Source organism: Monodon monoceros, unplaced genomic scaffold, assembly GCF_005190385.1.
Source record: "Monodon monoceros isolate NGI ecotype Baffin Bay Population unplaced genomic scaffold, NGI_Narwhal_1 Super_Scaffold_13, whole genome shotgun sequence".
Lineage (NCBI taxonomy): Eukaryota > Metazoa > Chordata > Mammalia > Artiodactyla > Monodontidae > Monodon > Monodon monoceros.
Genome location: NW_021703769.1, coordinates 66638205 through 66657642, shown reverse-complemented (window position 1 = coordinate 66657642; position 19438 = coordinate 66638205). Strand labels below are relative to the sequence as shown.

At 44.4% G+C, this 19438-nt stretch overlaps 1 protein-coding gene across 5 annotated transcripts in view; it reads right to left on the bottom strand.

Moving 5' to 3' along the window:
• Positions 1 to 19438, bottom strand: part of PRKCB (protein kinase C beta) — a 309888-nt gene that overhangs the window by 60013 nt on the left and 230437 nt on the right. For all 5 annotated transcript variants that reach the window (XM_029221907.1, XM_029221908.1, XM_029221906.1 and 2 more), the window contains one exon: positions 19087 to 19233. In XM_029221907.1, coding sequence (XP_029077740.1) covers positions 19087 to 19233 — 147 coding nt within the window. The remainder of the gene's footprint in view (positions 1 to 19086; positions 19234 to 19438) is intronic.

The window sequence follows — 19438 nt, the reverse complement described above, 5'->3', positions numbered from 1 at the left end:
CCACCTAAACTGGCATTTACTTAGTATTTTTTAAATCTAGTCACATCTTTACTTAACTATATTTATCTGAAAAGGAAATTTTATATCACCACCATTAATGGCAAGCCAGAATCACCAGCCATAAGTGGAAGATGAACATAAAAGTAAATAAAAGTGGGGGCTTCCCTGGTGGCGCAATGGTTAAGAATCCACCTGCCAATGCAGGGGACACGGGTTCGAGCCCTGGTCCCGGAAGATCCCACATGCCACAAAGCAACTAAGCCCGTGTGTCACAACTACTGAGGCCCACACGCCTAGAGTCCATGCTCCGCAACGAGAAGGCACTGCAAAGAGAGGCCCGTGCACTGCAACGAAGAGTAGCCCCCCACTCGCCGCAACTAGATAAAAGCCCGCGCGCAGCAACAAAGACCCAACAGAGCCAAAAAATAAATAATAAATTTATTTTTTTTAAAAAGTAAATAAAAGCAAAGCAGTGCTAGGAAATTCTAGCTGGATACTGCTGGCTGCTGAAGGTTCCAAGCCAGGCCTGTGTTTTCCTCTTGTTCAAGGAAAAAAGTGATATTAGCAAATGTTAGCTATTAATGGCATGTTGTCATCAAATGAGACTTTCTGATTCAAGTAATTAGAAAGACTAAGAGAAAACGTAAAAAGAGAAAAACCTTATCATTCATATGGCACCTATGTACCACCTTAAAAAAACTCAATTACTCAACTAAAATCATCTTGCAAATCATCAATACTATGTGCTTCACACCTTAGAAAATACTGTTGCATTTGTAGAGATATTTATCTTTCAGTCAATCAACAGGGATGTGTGAAGATTCTCAGTGCCTCGCCCTGCCCTAAGCCACAGGGGTAGAGGGGAGAATAGCCAGTACCAGAGGACCCCCCCACCTCACATCCTGCAAATGCTACACAAAGGGGCAAACTCTGGAAAATTCTCCTATAGCATCTGGAGGAAAACAGAACTGACACACACGAAGCATTAATAACAATTTAGAGATAGAACTGAATCAAGTTTTAGAACAGGGGCCAGCAAACTTTTTCTGTAAAAGGACAAAGAGTAAATATCACAGGCTTCAGGGGACAGTCTCTGTATCCACTACTTAACTTGCCACTGTAGTGGGAAAGCAGCCGTAGACCACACACAAGTGAATGGGTGTGACTGTGTCCCAATAAAACTTTATTTATAAAAATAGCTGGTGGGCCCAGCGCCAGTAGTTTGCTGACCCCTGTTCTAGAACATATATTTCAAAAAAGATCGGGAAAAAATAAGAGTAGCATTAGCAAAAGTGGCCACAGTTAAAAAAATAGAACTACCAGAAGACCCAGCAATCCCTCTACTGGGCATATACTCTGAGAAAACCATAATTCAAAAAGAGTCATGTACCACAATGCGCACTGCAGCTCTATTTACAGTAGCCAGGACATGGAAGCAACCTAAGTGCCCATCGACAGGCGAATGGATAAAGACGATGTGGCACATATATACAATGGAATATTACTCAGCCATAAAAAGAAACGAAATTGAGTTATTTGTAGTGAGGTGGATGGACCTAGAGACTGTCATACAGAGTGAAGTAAGTCAGAAAGGGAAAAACAAATACCGTATCCTAACGCATATATATGGAATCTAAAAAAAAAGGTCTGAAGGACCTAGGAGCAGGACAGGAATAAAGACACAGACGTAGAGAATGGGCTTGAGGACACGAGGAGGGGGAAGGGTAAGCTGGGACGAAGTGAGATAGTAAAATAGTAAAATAGATAGCTAGTGGGAAGCAGCCGCATAGCACAGGGAGATCAGCTCGGTGCTTTGTGACCACCTAGAGGGGTGGGATAGGGAGGGAGGGAGGGAGACGCAAGAGGGAGGGGATATGATATATGTATACGTGTAGCTGATTCACTTTGTTATACAGCAGCAACTAACACAACAATGTAAAGCAATTATACTCCAATAAAGATGTTAAAAATAAAAAAAAAGTGGTCACAGTTTAACTTGGATATGGACCCTAGCATGCTTTTCATTTCTTCCAACTCCTTCTTAGAGCCTTCTGATTGGGCAGGGGACTTATCTGGCCACAGCTGATTGGATTAGTGGTGGAGAACTGATCTAGGTTGAACCAATCAGATTCTCTCATTGAAAGATGTGGAATTAGGACGCTCCATGTAGGCAGTCTAGGATCCTGAAAAGAAAAACACACAGATCTGCCTAGAGTGGTCCTTTCCTACCACATGCAGGCAAAGAAAAGTGACCCGGATGTGTGGGGGAAACAAGAAGGTCAGGGAGGGCTTCCCTGGTGGCGCAGTGGTTGGGAGTCCACCTGCCGATGCAGGGGACACGGGTTCATGCCCCAGTCCGGGGGGATCCCGCATGCTGTGGAGCGGCTGGGCCCGTGAGCCATGGCCGCTGAGCCTGCGCGTCCGGAGTACCGCAAAAAAAAATAAATAAATAAAACAAAACAAAAAACAAAGGGAATGGGCCAATGTGCGTGCCAGGGAGAAAGAAGACAATGTTGGGATGACCAGCATGTGAGAGAAGGTGGCCAGTTTGGGGCTGATATGATAACCACCCCCATTTCTTACCTACTCTGTGCATTATTTCATTTAATTCCACACCGATGGGTAGTATAGGTACTGCTACCATCCCCATTTCACAGGAGAGGAAGCCAGGGCTTAGAGAAGTTAGGTGAGTGGTCCAAAGTCACTCTTACTAGGAAGTGATCCTTCTAGGTCACCTATCTCCAAAGTCCATGCTCTTAACCATCTGATTCTCTGAGCCCTGAGCACCAAGTGTTGGGTCATGAGGCTGTACTGTCTGCAAATTATTGCTGAAGTGTTTCAAATTCGACTCCAGATCCTGGCCCTGTTCTCCTTTTCCTACCCATCCTACCTGTTGAGACTTCAGCCCTTGTGGCCTAATTCATGGTCAAGAACAGAACACTTATGTCCTTTCTCCATTTCTTATACAACCACTAACAAACCACTCATCTACTTGTCAAGATGAGCTTGGTCTGAGTCAGTTCATCCATCTAGTCCAAGAGCTCTATTGGGAATTGTGTGCCAGGCATGATGCTAGGCACTGGTGATGCGTCCACGAACAGGACAGACGTGGCCCTGCTTCCAAGCAGTAAGTGGCTTGAGAAGATCTTACTCCCTCCATCTGTGCCCTGAAGTGTTGGTACGAGGAGAAAAATGACAGAAAAACAGCCATAGCACCAGCAATGGCGATGGCCATGATCTAAAATGCTCCTTTACGTAGACATGATTTTTTATTAATTGTCTCTCGCAGTTTCTGGAGCTTCCACTTCAGTTAATACCAACATCGAGGGCATGGGCTGTTTGTTCAGCTGTCCCTCCATCTCTAGGGTGAGGATTCCAAACAGATTGAAAGGCTGTCTTGAAGTGACGTTCTTATCAAATTCCAAGCCACATCTGTTCCCCAAGAATCTTCTGGGAGAGATGTGATCAGCAGCAGCAGCTCTGGTGACAGCAGATAAAATGCAAAGTAGCCCAGGGACTCCTAGCAAGAAAGTTGATGGAGATGAACTTAACTGGCAAATCCAAACAGCCAAATGTGCCTGGAACCTTGGTCCTTGACCATGGGACAAGATGGCATCATGGTTAGGGCAGGGACTTTAGAATTAGGAGACCTGGTAAATATCCAAGTTCCACCACATACTAGCTGTGTGACCTTGGGAAAGTCACTTAACTTTTCTGAACCTTAATTTCCTCGTCTATAAAACAGATACACTAGCAATGCTCAGCTTTCGGTGGTGCTAAGGGAACTTTGGGGGATAAAGTATGCAAACTGTACACCTTAATTCAGGTCCGTGCTGGGCAAATGATGAGTACTTAGGGACTTGTACTAGTTATAATAACAAAGAACCAGAAACTGTGTGGCGTAGAACAACAGAAATCTATTCTCTCACGGTTAAGGAGACCAGAAGTCTGAAATCAAGGTGTTGGCGGGGTTGGTTCCTTCTAGAGGCTCTGAGAGAGAATCTATTCCATGCCTCTCTCCCAGCTTATGTGGTTGCCAGCAATCGTTGGTTTATGGACACATCATTCCAATCTCTGCCTCTGTCTTCACACGGTGCTCCTCCCTGTGTCTCTGCCCCAATTTCCTCTTTTTACAAGGAGACCAGTCATTGGATCGGGGCCCACGCTAATCCCGTCTGAACTCTGAACTTGATGACATCTGCAAAGACCCTATCCCCAAATACGGTCAAATTCACAGTATCAGTAGTTAGAACTCGAAAATATATATTGAGGGGAGACAATTCTATCCACTACCGTGGTTATCATCAGCTTCATCTTTTCAGAGAAGGACCAAGGGGACCACTTGTGATCCCTGTGCACAGCATCAATTTCCAGCTCTCAACTGGCTAAGGAGATTTGCCCCGAGGGACTTGTGTGTCCATGTGCTTACTAAGGGGAGAGGGCAGAGATAGTTAGGGACCAAGGCCCCGCTCCCCACTCCCCCAACTTCAACAGACACCTGCCGCAAGTCCAAAGCCAAACTGAGCCTCCCTCAATTCCTCTCTCTTACATCTCATCCAGTGCATCAACAAGTTTTGTTAGCTCTGCATTCAAAGTACATGCCATACCCAACCTCCTTCCTGATCTAAGCCACCATGATCCCCACCCTGGTCTCCAGCAATTGCCTCCTAGATAATTGTTTCCGCTCTACCTGCTCCCAACCTCCACGTACACTCTGTCCTGCCCGCAGGATCCTTCCCCCAGATACACCCAAGAGTTTGGTCCCTCACCTCGTTCAGTGCGACTTCCTTGCAGAGATCCTCCCTGACCACCTTCTCTAAAGTTGCAGCCCCTTTGTCACTCCCCATCCCCTTCCACTACTATGTCTTTCTTCCCACACCTGGCATTCTATTAATCGCCGTTTGTTTCCTTTCCTCCCTCCCTAGTACAGGAGAACAGCTGTTTTGTTTGACGGGTTTGCTGTCACATCCCCAACATCTAGACACTCAATAAATATTTCTTAAATAAATGAATGAAAATATCTGAGTGAGGGTGAAGTAGTTTAAAAAAAAAATCCCTAGATCTAGGTCACTAAAGATCTTTAGTTACTTGGTTCTCAGCATTGTTTAATTTATCTATGGCTACATCTAACCCATAATTCACAATGCATTTGAGGTAGCATTCAACATTATATAATATTAAACAAGTAGATTTTATCATATGTAAATTATGCCTTGATAAATCTGGTTAAAAATGAGTATATAGCACATAGTGTGTATGTATATGCCTATATTACAAATATAGTGTGTGTGTTTGTATGTGTTGTACTATCAGCTTCCTAGAGGCCAAAGCAACCAGAGGTACATGAAATGACAACAGAAGTTCATATTTTCTACAGGGAAAATCATTTTTTGAGGAGAAAAATAAGCTTTCCCTAGAACTTAGGCCTAAAGGAAATGTCTCACATGGATCCTGAACACGCATTGCCGCCGTGGACAATGTTCTTAATAACATCCCTAATGACAGGGTCAGAAGAGGAGGAGAGACCATACCATCTAGCACTGTCAAGAGCCTGCAAGCTTGACTAACACACGGGTGTCTGGAAAAGATGCTAACTTGATGAACTCAGATGGTGCATCTAAAATAGAGACAGACAGAGACACATTTGGGGCTCACAGTGTCCCCGAACACTAATTTGAGAGGAGAGGATCGGTAAGGTGCAGGGAGCTGAGGGTGCACGGGAGAGGGATGGAGAAGCAAGTTAAGCCGGGTGTGTACAGTGCAGGCCTCCAGGGGGACCACGAGCCCCTCTCCCGGCCTCTCCCACACCCGCCACACTAGGGAGCTGGCTTGTGGACAAGGTGGGGTGCGGGTCTGATCTGCTGCAAGGTGTGTACCCTCCTCTACTTTAGGGTTCTGTCTCTTTGAGGGTCCCCCGCCCTCTGGGGCTGTCTCCTGCTTGGGCTCCACCCAGTCCCTCCGAAGACCTGCAGAGCAGAGTACTTTAGATCAGCTCAGTTCTAAGTCTTAAGGCAAATCCGGTCTCCTCCCCTCCCCCACCCTTTCCTTGGGTTTGCCTCGCCTGCTCGTACTGAGCTCCTCTTTCTCCAGGCTGCACATGAGAATTCCCTGAGGAGCCCTTACCGGCTGATGCTTGGGCCCCACTCCAGACCAATTAAATCGGAACCTTCTAAATATCTGGGACCTTCCTGTGTGGCCTGCCCTGGGAGAGGACAAGGTGATGAGCTGGCCAGAGGCCATCAGGGTGGTATTGTAATCAGGGGCTGGAGCGCTGGGCAGACACTGGCCACTGTTCTTCCAAGGGCGTCTGCTCACTCGGGAGTAGGGTTTTGAGAGAGACTTGGGTACGGCCAGGTTACTAAATGAAGGTGAGCGTCCACACATCCTCATCTCTTTACAGCATGGCAGGTATCCTGACAAGCTGTTTAACATAAGAATGTGATTTTGACCTTGACAGAATCTGATAAGCTGGAAGTTCATATCTAATTAGAACTGTAAAATCACAGTAGGTACAAGTTCATCTCTGGAATCACGAGTTCAAAGTTTAACTCTATCATGTGCTTGCTGTGTGATCCTGGGCAAGTTACTCAGCCTCTCTGAGTCTCAGTTCCCTCATATGTAAAAGGGGCATAATGATAGTTCCTCCCTCAGCAGGCTGTTGTCAGAGTGACATAACGCAGGTAAAACGTTAAAGTGAAAGAATAAATACAGAGAATAAGAGGAATGGTGGGTACAGTGGCTCTTTCCCCCAGTCTCCAGGTGGCAGAAAGTGAATTAGTGCAATAGACCAAAATTTCTGCAAAATCTATTTCCCAGGAGATCCTTATGCGAAGCCCAGAATGAAAGGCAAGGTCTTACTGTCTGTGTTTAGAGGTGGGGCTGGCACCAGCCCTCCGGGAGAGGCTAAGGGGACTCTCCTGCAGGGAGCTACATGCTCAGTCCAGACGGAACTTCCCTGAGGAATCAGCAGACCATCTGTCATCTCCTGAAATTCTGAATGGGGAAGTGACGATATACCCTGGACTCCAGGCCTTCACACACTCATCTTCTCCAGCAGAGCCCTCCTTCAGACTGAGCCGGGGATGAAGAGACGGCTTAAGCCACCCAAGCCCTGATAACCAGAGGTCTGGAATGAGGGGCAGAGCCATTCCTACCAGGAGACCTTGTAAGTAGATGTGGGGATAAATCTAGACAAGAGTCCACCGATTCACAGGGCCATGATGATGCTTCAATGATATGTGTCATAAGAGCTTAACATATAGACAGAACTCAATACACTACGTTCATCAGAGTTGATGAATTCTTTACCTTTTGAGGTTCTCCTAACTTTCAACTTTCACCGGACATGAAGATGTCCTAACATGTTCTAGGTTATCTTAAGGCCCTAATTTTAATCCCCCAAAGTGTATTGTTACTGTTCAAACTTTGGGTCAGATTTTCTAAGCGTATGTATCCACACATATGTGTGTTTAAATTTTATATTTGATGGTGGACACTCTAATCGAATATGAAATCACGTGGTTTGGGGGAATCAAATGCATTCGCCTCTAGCAGCAAACTGGAAGTTAGCAGTCTAGAAATGGTTCCTGGCTTCTAATAGCTTGCTCTGGAGGAGCAACTGGGTGGACTTGCAAATTGAGGAAGTACTTCAGGAAAAATTGAAAAGTGGTATAGTGGGGAAAAGGTGCTAACTGGGAGTTAATAGTGTGGATCTGGGTAGGACTGAAGCACTTTTTGGATACAATCTTCAAGTTGGTAAGACAAAAATAAGAGCAGTGATAGTGTGCAGATCAACTGGGTTATTTCATGATTTATTATGTAAGGTTTTCCATATTTAAAATAAAATCTCTTTATATGGTTACGTACTGTATGATTCCAACTATATGACATTCTGGAAAAGGCAAAACCATGGAGACAGTAAAAAGATCAGTGGTTGCTAGGGGGCAGGGGGTGGGAGGGATGAATAGGCAGAGTGCAGAGGATTTTTAGGGCAGTGAAACTACTCTGTATGATACTATAATGGCTGATGCATGTCATTATACATCTGTCCAAACCCGCAGAACGCACACCACCAAGAATGAACCCTAATGTGAATTGCAGACTTTGGGTGATCATGATGTGTCAGTGTAGGCTTATTGACTGTAATGAATGTACCACTCTAGTGGGGATGTTGATAATGGGGGAGGCATGGAACTGGGTGGTAGATAAATTGAGTTTTCAGATCAGAGGTCAGGGTGACACGTGTCATTAAGATTTAAGCCTCTTAAAGTGATGCCACGTCACACATTAGATTTAATCAAGTTGCATTTTTGCCCACTAGCAGAGAAAGCCAGTGGAAGTGTGAAACGAAGTTTAGAATGGAGGTACTTTCCGCCGAGTCATCTCTGGCTCATGCGGACTTGCTTGAGCTCAAATCACTGCTGGGGTCCTGCAGGTTTGCTTAGTCAATTCTCTTTGAATCACATGTTACATCTGACAAAACCAGCTGGTTAAAATAAAAGCAGATTTAAGTTGACTCTTTTTTAAACAGTTCCTGGGAAAACAAACCAATAACTGATGGCTTTTACCAAAAGAAAACGCAATGAAACCCTTAAGGGTCTGTCATTCGTTTCAACTATTAGGCGCACAAAGGAAGCCTCTTTCCCTATAATCTGATCTGCTCTGTGCACACAAGCCTCCCTTTATGATTGGTGTCACAGACTAATGGAGAATGGGTTTTCTCTAAGGCAGGAGTGGTGCATGTTGAGGCTGGGTGGCACAGTGGTCATGTGTTCGGGAGCCAGACTCTCTGGGTTTGGACCTGCGTCCACCACTGCATGAATCTGGAAGTCTCTCAACTCTCTGAGCCTCCATTCCCTCACGTAAAATGGGCATAATGACAGCACCCACCCCATAAGACCGTTGTGAAGATGAAACAAGCAGTGCATATAAAACACTTAGACGGGTTCTCAGCACTCAAAATACAATCTCTGCAGTGATTTTCAATGAGGTCAATACATAATATCAAACAGAGCTGAGGGGCGGGGAAGGATTGAAACAAACTATGGCATGTTTAATTATATTAACCATCTGTAGGTGTACATTCAAAATATTGACCATGGGTGTTGGATGATTAAAATCTATAGGTCTCTGCTATCACGTTTTTTGTAGAAAAGATTATGGGTAATGTTGTTAGTAAACAGGGATTCAATATCTTAACAGGTCTAGAATTTCTGAAATAGCACATAAAGATGCAGTTGAGATGGACGTGTGGAGGGTGAACTATGACAGCACAATAATTGGACCAGAGGCCGTGAATTATCGCCCGAGACAGAGCTTCCCTGTTAATAGGCTCTATCTGGCCCTTCAGTAAGAGGACTAGATTTAACTTTGTATTATTTTTCCCGGAGAGCCAGACAACGTTTTGAAGAATATACAGACTTAAAGGAAACACTGGCCTGTGTGCCAGACAGGCAATATTTTCTTCCTTCTCCTCGAGGAACTACCCACATCACATTTGCTTTTCAGAGAGTCTGTTCCTGTTGTCCTTCCTGACAGATGGCTGGAAAAGTGACCTGTCCCTTTGGCCACAGCTAACTGGATCACATGATCACTGAGCCATACTGGTCCATCAGTCTCTTTCCTGGGGTTTTAAATTCTAGACTACTCTAGATTTGGGAATTAGACACTGAGAAGTGACATAAGGCTTTAGGAGGTAACACTGATGCACATCCACAGTGAGAGACGTCAGCAAGAAGCCAAGGTGACAGATTGGGATCCCCAGGATGGAGACAATGAATGCTGGGTTCCTGGAACTTTCTGGTCCCAGCTGCACTTCCTGCCTTTGGATGTTGGGAGATACACAGGAACATGCCATGTCTGTCCAATAAATCCCCCTTTACTCCCTGTGGCTTGACAAGGAAACCTGAATTCCAGATGTTTCCCTGTCCTTGATATAATTCATTTTATTGGGAAAACAGACCCTTATGCTTTTTTGTTCTGTAATTTACTATCCTCTGAGCGGTGAATGTAGGGGCTACAGAGAAGCAGTAAGTCACTTCATTGATGAGAGACCTGGATGAATTCAGAAAGTGGAAGGGCCTCACCGTGACTGGGGAAAATGAGTTGGCAAAAAAACCCCACAGCAGTCAGAATTGCATACGAAAGACTAGGGGCCGGGAGGAAGGTGCCATAATTGGGATAGAACCACAGAGAAGGCAGGAGTCCAAGATCAGACAGTAAGTGTCAAAAGGTTCTCTGGAAGAGGATTAAGGGAACAGGTAGCGAAGACTTTGAGCTATCTGTGAACCACATGATACAGGACTCACCATATGGTGCAGGAAGATAGCAAAGCAGGTTGAAGTAAAGGGAAGAGCTTTTGTCTGTAGGATTATATAACCACCTCTAATGTATGGACGTATATGTGTGCATGTGAAGCCACACTACTAATGAGATTAAAATTAGGATAGACTCCCACAACGGGAGCTCTGGGACTTCAGGAAAGGCCTTTGTTACTGGTAGAAACGAAACTGCCTTTTCATCTCCTCAGGAAATTTCTTCCTGTGGGTAATTTAGTGCTGCACTTGGATCCAGCAGAAGACACTGGAGTCCGGGGCTTGGAGCTCTGTCTGGGTTGTTCTCTTGTGCCCAAACTCAAAGCACACACTAATTAAGGACCCCAGTGGCTTTTGGGGAGACAGCTTGGAGGTTGTGTGCTGTTGGGGAGCTAGTGTTAGCCACCAGGGCCAACTTCAGGCACACTGGGGACCACGATCTCTGTAGGGGCTCATGCAAGTGGTTTACTTTCTTTTAGAATCACAAGAAAAAAAAAATGAACTTTTAGGCTGAAGAAACTGCTTTAACATGCAATATTAATACATTTGTCCTGATGCCAAAGCAGTCGTAAGATACAGGTTTTAACTTTTTTTCATGGTGTAAGGAAGAACCCGCAAAAGTCTCCATAGCAGTTTTGAAACTGTTTCAAAAACGAAAAGACTAGCAGTTTGGTGGAGATGAGTGGACCCAAAAGTAGAGAAGAGTGCTGTTAGGGATGGAAAGAGGCAACTGGAATCACAACACCTGATTTCAAGTCCTGGTCCTGCCTATCCCCAACTGTGTAGTCTCGAGGAGGTCACTCAATCTCTCTGACTTCCAATTTCCAAATAGGTGTAATAGGGTTAACATCGGTAACTACCTTGCATGACTGTGGTAAGAAATAATAGGATGTGTGATGCATATAAATCCATAGCATGATCCCTGGCATTTAGTATGAGCTGAAAAGTTGGAGGCAATGGAGATGGGCAAGTGGAATTGTAGAGGGTGGGGATGGGAGATAGAGCTGGTGAGGGTTACAAGAAATGGAGGGTGATGGTGGAAAGGGAACCAGCTGAGGAACCACACACACTAGAGGTGCCTCCAAGACTTGGAGGACCCCACGAGCTGAAGCCTGTAGAGGAGGTGAGAAGGGCAGGCTCTAGACGAGAGTAGCCCATTCTCAGGAGCCCTCCCAGGAATCCCTGTTGATGGCTCACAGTTCCAACGGGTGTTTGCACATGCATAGGTAATTGACAAACACAGAGTGAGGAGGGAGAACAGAAAATCTGGAGCCTTCCATCACCATGCGCGTGGCATTTGTCTAACGGCAAAGGCTCAGAGTGAGGACAAGGCATGCAAACTCTGCTTACACTCAGAGGCAAAGAGCAGAGAGGGGGAAATGAGAAAATAAGAGGGGAAAACGGTTAGCCTTCTAGAATATGTTTGTGACGTGGCAAGGAGACCGCTGTTGAGACTAGAAATGCAAGTTTTAAGTATCAAGGCAATCAAGAGCCTAAGATCACACACATCTAAACCAAACCTGGTCCGTTAAATGTCCCTGACGGGCTCTGTGACTTTACCAACTTATTTCAACTTCCCGCATCTCCTTTCCTCATCTGTAAAATGGGGATACAAGTAGCTACATCACAGCATAAACATGAGCCGAAACATACAAAGCACTTACAACAAAGCCTGGCCTATAGTAAGGACTCAAAATGTTAGGTGACATCATCATTTTCATCACTACTGCCACCACAAGAATATATGTTCCGTGAGGGCAGATACATTTGTCTGTTTTGTTCACAGCCATTTCCTCTGCACCTAGAACAGTGCCTGGCACATAGTAAATGCTCAATACACATTTGTTGAATGAATACATCCTTAATCATGCTGTCAGTGGGCAGTTATTATAAAAGTGATACTCCTCCCCGGTATGGGTTCCAATCTTAGTCTCAGTTCCTCTCCCTCATGTCTGCCCTCTGCTGTCATAAGCAGCCACCATGCCTTGTGCTCAGATCTGGAGAGTTAGGAGCTACGAGATCACTGATAACCTGGGAGACGGGCGATTCAGAAGCAGCTGAGAGTAGAAGTCACAAGGCAAAAGGATAAGGTACAGGTGAGTGGGGAGGAAGTGTAGGCAGCAAATCTCAGAAGAGCAGTTTGATTCTCTGGATATAGTCAGTGAGTACAGGACAGCGAAGGGAGAGTCAAGGTCACAGAAAACATCTTTAAGGAGACAGGAAATGCTGAGCATGCTTCTCATCTAAAGGAAAGGATATAGGGGAGAGGGAAGATCAGAGACGTTCTGTAGCTTCCAGATATACACAAAAAATGCAGCAAAAGACTTCATGCTCTTAGGAATACAGTGGTAATTGAAGTACCAAATTGTCATGTGAGTGTAAGGTCTTGAAGGCAGTTTTTCAAAAAATGTGGCACTTCTACCATCGGCAATACAAGGACAAAATTATTTTTCTTTTAACAAACTCTCCTAAGAATATATTAAAATAAATATATGACTGCTAGATCAAGCCTGTGATTTCAAATACATTATCACTTAGGGCAATGCTAAGAAGAAGAAAAGGCAGTCAATTAAATCAATTTAAAATATATATTTAAGGGGAATTCCCTGGCAGTCCAGAGTTCAGGACTGCGCTCTCACTGCCGAGGGCCCGGGTTCAATCCCTGGTCAGGGAACTAAGATCCCACAAGCCACGCAACGCGGCCAAAAAAAAAAGAGAGAGAGAAAATATTTAAGATAGTATAAAGGAGGTATGTACGTGCTTAAAAAAATAAACAAAAAAAAAATAAAAAACAAGTGCATAAATAGGTGATAGTTGGGAAACTTGGCCAAGGCTATACTCAACCCTTTTGTACAGTCTGAATCTGGAGCCAAGGGAGTTGGTGTCAGCACCTTGGAGAGTGGCACACAAATGCTGAGTCTCTGGGGTGCCATAGGACAGGGGCCACTGGCTAACACTAAATGGCCTCCTTAGTGACACTCAGGCACTTAATACCATCAGCCTCTTGGGCATTATTCTAGGAAAGTCAAACACCAGAAGGGAGGCTTAATGGTTTTGTCTCTCACCTCTCAACTTTTTATTTCTGATCATCTTCGGTGCATACAGAGCAGCAGACCTGAATGGGACTTTTTGAAGAGATAAATGTAATACCGGGGCACTCAGTTTCTAAAGGCTTGCCACTTTTCCTTTTAATTTTATAAGCTGCTGACTTCTTCCTACTTGATTTATTCCTGGCTTATGCTATGCTTCAGGAAAAGCAGCACTAACACCTGGCACGTTCCATGATTTGAACACAAGGAAATGTCATCGAGAAGAGAAGCTTAAAGTTTTTTGTTTGTGGGGCATGAAAATTGGGAGTTCTAAAGGTTAAAGTCAGAAGGTCTTTCATGTCACCAAGAATTCCAACCAGAGCTGAAAAGTAGGGCGTATGGCTGAGACAACTATCTTTCCATCAAAATTGTTCTCCCAGTGTCCCTTGCACTGAGTCATGTGACTAAATTCTCTGTAATAGCGTGTAGGCAGAAGTGATGGGTGCCACTTCCAAACCAAGGCTTTTACGAAGCAGCTTGTGCCTCCTCTGTACTCTTTCCCCCCCGCACTCTGAGTATAGACAAAAACAAGGCTGTAGGGATTGATGGGGCTGTGTAAGATGGAAGGAACCTGGGTCACTTAATCACCATATGGAGAGCGTGGGTGAGGCCAGGAACACCCATCTTGGACTGTTACATGAATGAACATTAAACTTCTATTGCGTCGGCGCCAGTATAGATGTAGGGGTCTTTTTGTTATGGCAGTTGGATCCACCCTAACTAATAAAGGAGGTTAGGTGTGTGGGGTCTGGAAGAAGAGATGTTCTTTTTTTTTTTGCCACGCTGCATGTGGGATCTTAGTTCCCCAACCAGGCATCAAAACCGTGGCCCCTGCATTAGCACAGAATCTTAACCCCTGGACCGTCAGGGAAGTCCCAGAAGGGACATTCTGAGATTTCCACTTACTCCCTCCCCTCTTTGCACAGTTAACTTAGCTCATCCTTTAGATAAAGCTCAAGAGCCTCTTCCTCCCAGAAGCCTTCCCTGACTTTGGCCAGGGCCGATCCCACTCCCGCAGGCTCTCCCAGCAGACGGCAAACATCACGGCTGTACTTTATATCTGTTAGTGTGATTTTTTTTTGGATTAACGTTTATACTCCCACTGGGTTTTTAAGTATGCATTTTTCAAAATTCATAGAATGATACACTTCCTTGTGCATTTTGTTGTACGTAAATTTTATTACCTTAAAATGATCAAAAACAAATATTGAATTCTGCTTAAATGAAATGCATGCTGAAGAGTTCAGGGGAGAAGTGTACCGATATCTGCATCTTGGTTTGAAACGCATTAAAAAATGGGTTGACAAAGAGATGGAGAGACATGTGATCGCGCATATACAGTCAAATGCTGGCTGCAGAATCTAGGTATTGGGTATTATGGGTGTTCACTGTATAATTCTTTTAACTTTTCTGTATTTTTAAAGTTTTTCCTAATAAAATGTTGGGGGGAAGTTCAAAGAGAGTAGGAGCTATGAGTACGTTCCATAAATAGAATTATTCTGTGTACAGTGTATTTTATATTACTAATCATAATGTTCTGTGATTTGCTTCTATTTCTACTTGATACTGTGTCATGGACATCTGTCCATGATGACAGATAGACAGACAGACAGAGATACGAGAGACACAAAGACCTCATCCTTTTGAAGGTATCATGGATACACCATTATATGTTTAACTTTCACACTACCGATAAACATTTGGACTATTTTCATTTTTTTCTACTACTGATCTTTTCCTATGATAGCTCTTCTTTATGTTAGCTCTAGGTCCACCACAACATGTTCCTGCCCTCCCCACACCACCAACCCCCCCAGCAGGCCAGTATCCTCCACAGGCAGGAGCCCACGAGTATAAGAAAATAATAAGAAAGCCCTCATTCAAACTTCCCAGCATGATTTTCTAAAAACATCTGGATCATACAAATCAGTACCACAAGCACATCTGAAGTCTCAGAAAGCAAGTGATACTAGCATTAATTAAATATCCAATGGATATTTATTATGGCACTTTAGAATTAGGGGAATCAAGTCTGTAAGGTACAGAGCTGTATTTGTGCTGTGTATACACCTCATCAGAGACTTGCTGTTTTACTTTATAAGCCCCACTTGTATAATCAGTCTGAACAGTGCATATCTGCCCAATTTATATATCTGGAGCACAATTTTAACTGCAGAAATCACTCGACAACCACAGAGGTAAAATTCTTGAAAAGTGTAAAGATTGGCAAAGCAGAAGTCAAAGGTTCAAGAAATCAGAAAAAATAGAGAGGATAAAGCTATAAAAATAAACATTAAATAACAAATGAATAATACATGCAAACGCTCTGCAACAAAAGTTCTAGAGGGCGTCTATCTCCAAGTAAGCCAGACATGCCAAGAGGCCCTGCCCTGGTGCGATAACGCTCCCAGGGAAACACTTTCACGTGGTCAGGAAAGCAAACTCTCCAAATTTTTCTTCTTTTTAAAGTTTTTGAAACAGGGTTTACTCATTTAGAACTCAATGGCCTTCACACTTGCTTTGCCCCTTGTTTCATTTTCATAGGTCTTAGCAAAATGCTTGTGTCTCTCCCTAGTCGCTCCACAAATTATTACTGTCTCTAAGAGCATGTTTTTCTGGGCCAGATCTGATACAGTGGGCCTGCGGGAGGGGAGGTGTGAACAGATTACCCAACGGTCCCTGTCTTTCATCTTTGGCGGGGGAGCAGTTACTGCTGCTGTGTTCTTCCATTTAAGGGGGTTGATGTATATATCCCACAAGACTGAAAAATGGTAAAAGTAGGCATTCAAATATAAAACCACATTAATTTAAAACCGCGACTGGCAAAACAAGAGTTGCAAAGGATTACTCTATGTTTTAAAGGATGGTAGAGGTTTTTGTTATTCTAGCTTGCTTTCATGACATACTGTTGTCTTCCTCTGTGATTTATTTGATACCACATCCCCAGTCTGGAACAGAACTCTCAATTAGTATAACAGTTTCCATGGAAACATACGATCTATTCTCTCTCATTCCCTCACTGTTCCCCAAGACCCACTCTCCCACTTCTCTACCCACCCCCCAACCCCAATCCTTTCTGTAAGACCCTCCAGAACTTCCATTCCTCAATCAAAAACTCTCCAATCTGTACTGCTGAGTGATCAAAAAGGTGAAGAAATATGTGTGTGGTCTGCTAACTTTTGAGGCAACAAGGACAAGAATAAATATGCATATTTCTATTCGTTAAATTAGCAGAGAGAAACTGGAAAGATGCAAATTAACAAAACAGTTTGTATACGGAGGGCAGTAGCAGCGAGGGGGCACAGAAGGATGTGAACCTGAGTGGGAGCAAAAGACTTCTCAGTGTTTATCCTTTTAATATAATTTTAATTATGAACCACGTGAAAACACTGCTTATTAAAAATATAATTTAATTTTTTAAAACTCCCCGGCAGCCTCAGCTTATTAGAACCTCCTCTTCATTTAGGCTTCATTCTTCCTTGTCATCAGGGAAACACCCCCATCTTTGAAATCTAAATGCCTTTAGTCTTCCTAGCATTTTAAATCTATTGGCCTCACCCACTTGTTTCTCATCCCTAGGCCTCTAGACTCCTTCTTCCTCCCCAAGGTTATAACCCTCTTTCTGCTCTGACTTCCTTCCAGTCTGGATGTCCTTTTTATTCATTTATTCAGGACACTTTTGCTGAGTACCTGCTAGAACAGGCTCTGTTGGATCTGCAGTGGGCATCCCTCTTCCCAGAAGCCTTGACTCCCTTATCACTGGGATCTTCTAGGGCACCGATCCTGCTAATCACCATCCTTAGCTCAAATCCACCATCTACTTCTCCATCTCCACCCCCAGGCTGCTCAGAGCTGCTGGCAAAAAGGACACAGTGGCATGGACCTCCACCATCACTACTGCTTATTCTCTAGCCTTTTGGACTCCAGGCTGCTCAGCAATCTTATTCCGTGTTCCTACTCTCTATTCTCACTCCCTGCCGAGGCTCTTCAAACTTTGGGCCACCGCCTCAGATTCCTTAGTCCATCACAGCAGATGGATGGACCTTGTGGCCCATAGAGAAAATTCACGCACTCAGTCTAGACCCTGAATGAATTCGATCCACAGGCACTGGAAGTACACTGGTGAACATGACAGGGCTCCTGGCTCTGGTGGAGCTCAGATCTTAGAACAAGGAGACAAACCAACAAACAAGCAAGAGAAGTATCATCTGGTGATGGGTGCTAGGAGAGAGTTCAGTATAATGGAGAATGAATGAGTGGCTCTTTCAGTGGCAGTTAGGGAAGACTTCTCAGAAGAGGTGATATCTAAGTAGAGATGGGAATTACAAGAAAGAGCCAGCTCTGCAAAGAATAAAGCGAACAGCATCACAAAAGCTCGAAGAGAGGAGGGAGCTTTGTATGTCTCAAAGAACCTCATGCGGCCCAAGCACAATGGGTGATGGGGAGAAGCAAAGGAAAAGAAGGTATCAAACAGAGAACAATTTAAACTGATCAGAATTTAAAGGGTGATGTAAGCCAAGGACACAGTAAAGAATTTATTCTACTTGTGAAGTCATTGGAGGGTTTTAAGCATGGGAGTGATTTGACCTAATGTAAGTTTTTAAAAATAACTATGGCTGCTGCAAAGAAGTGTATTAATTATAGGTCACAAGAGTGGAAGCAGGGAAACCAGTTAGGAATGTCTGCAGTGGTCCAGACAGTATTGTATGGCATAGATTAGGGCTGCATTAGTGAAGATGGAGAGAACTCGGTAAATTCATGATATGCTTTGGAGGAGGACCTATCCAGACTAACTAACGGATTATGCACGGCTGGGGTAAGGGGAGGACAAAGAGGAGGCAAGGATAACTCCCAGATTTTTGACTTAAGCTACAGAGATGGGGAAGAAATTTGATATTTTTGCACACCTAAGTTCATGGTCTGAGATTGATATGAGACATACTGGTGGCACACACAGGGATTAAAAGACTCACAACACTAAACAAGTCAGGAATACTTATAACACAATCTCAACTTCAGTAAAACTGCATCTCCTAGTACCTATAATAGCATCCAGAATCACTCTACGAGTCCCAGGTCATCCTTCAACTGTGCTGCTGTTCGAAAAGAACCATCTCCATTCTCAGCTGCAAGAGTAATCTTTTCCCAAACCAAATCTGATCATGTCGCTTCTCTCCTTAAGACTTTCAGTGGCTCCCCTCTGCGCTGTGAATAAAATCCAAACTTCTCATCACAGATTCTAAGGCTTTGCATGATCAGGCCCCTCCCACCTCTGCAACCTCACATCCTGCAACCTCCCCCTGCTGATGACATTTTGGCCCCAACACCTTCTGATGGTGCCTAGAATGTGCCCAGCCCTTGCCTACCTCAGGGCCTTTGCACTTGCCGTTCTCGCCGCTGCGAACATTCCTTCCTAGCTCTTTGAATGTATGGCTGGTTCATTCTCATCCTTCAGGTCTCAGTTTCTACGTCACTTCCTCAATCTGAGTGGGTCCCTTCTTGATCTGTCTGTGACACAGCACTCCATTCATTTCCTTCACAGTATTCGTTACCAACTGTAGTGTAGCTCTATTTACTTTTCACTCTCTCCCTCACTGGAATGTAAGCCCCATATGAACAGCAAATGTGCCTGCCTTGTTAGCTGTTCCTTCTGGAGCAGGTGCCACCACCCAGCCATACTGTACCTTGCCAAAGCTGCCTTTTCCAAGCACCATCAGGAAGTTAAAATCGGTCAGTTTCATCCGGTCCCTGTTCCCGTTGTTGTCAAATTTGGATATGGTGTTAGTCGTCTTTTCTTCAGGAGTCTTGGTCCCCTGATTGATCTTGGCCCTCTGGAGGGAGAAGCACACAGAAAACATCATCAGAGTTTGAGGATGCCCTTGTACGTGCTCAAACTCACGTATAGGCCGCAAGCTGTGGTTCCTGCAGCTCATGCCTCCAGCTTGGTGAAAAGCATGGCCCAGCTTCCACAGTGCAGACCCAAAATGTGGAGGCCAGCCTTGGCACCTCATTCCTCTTTCATCCCTCGTGTCTCAT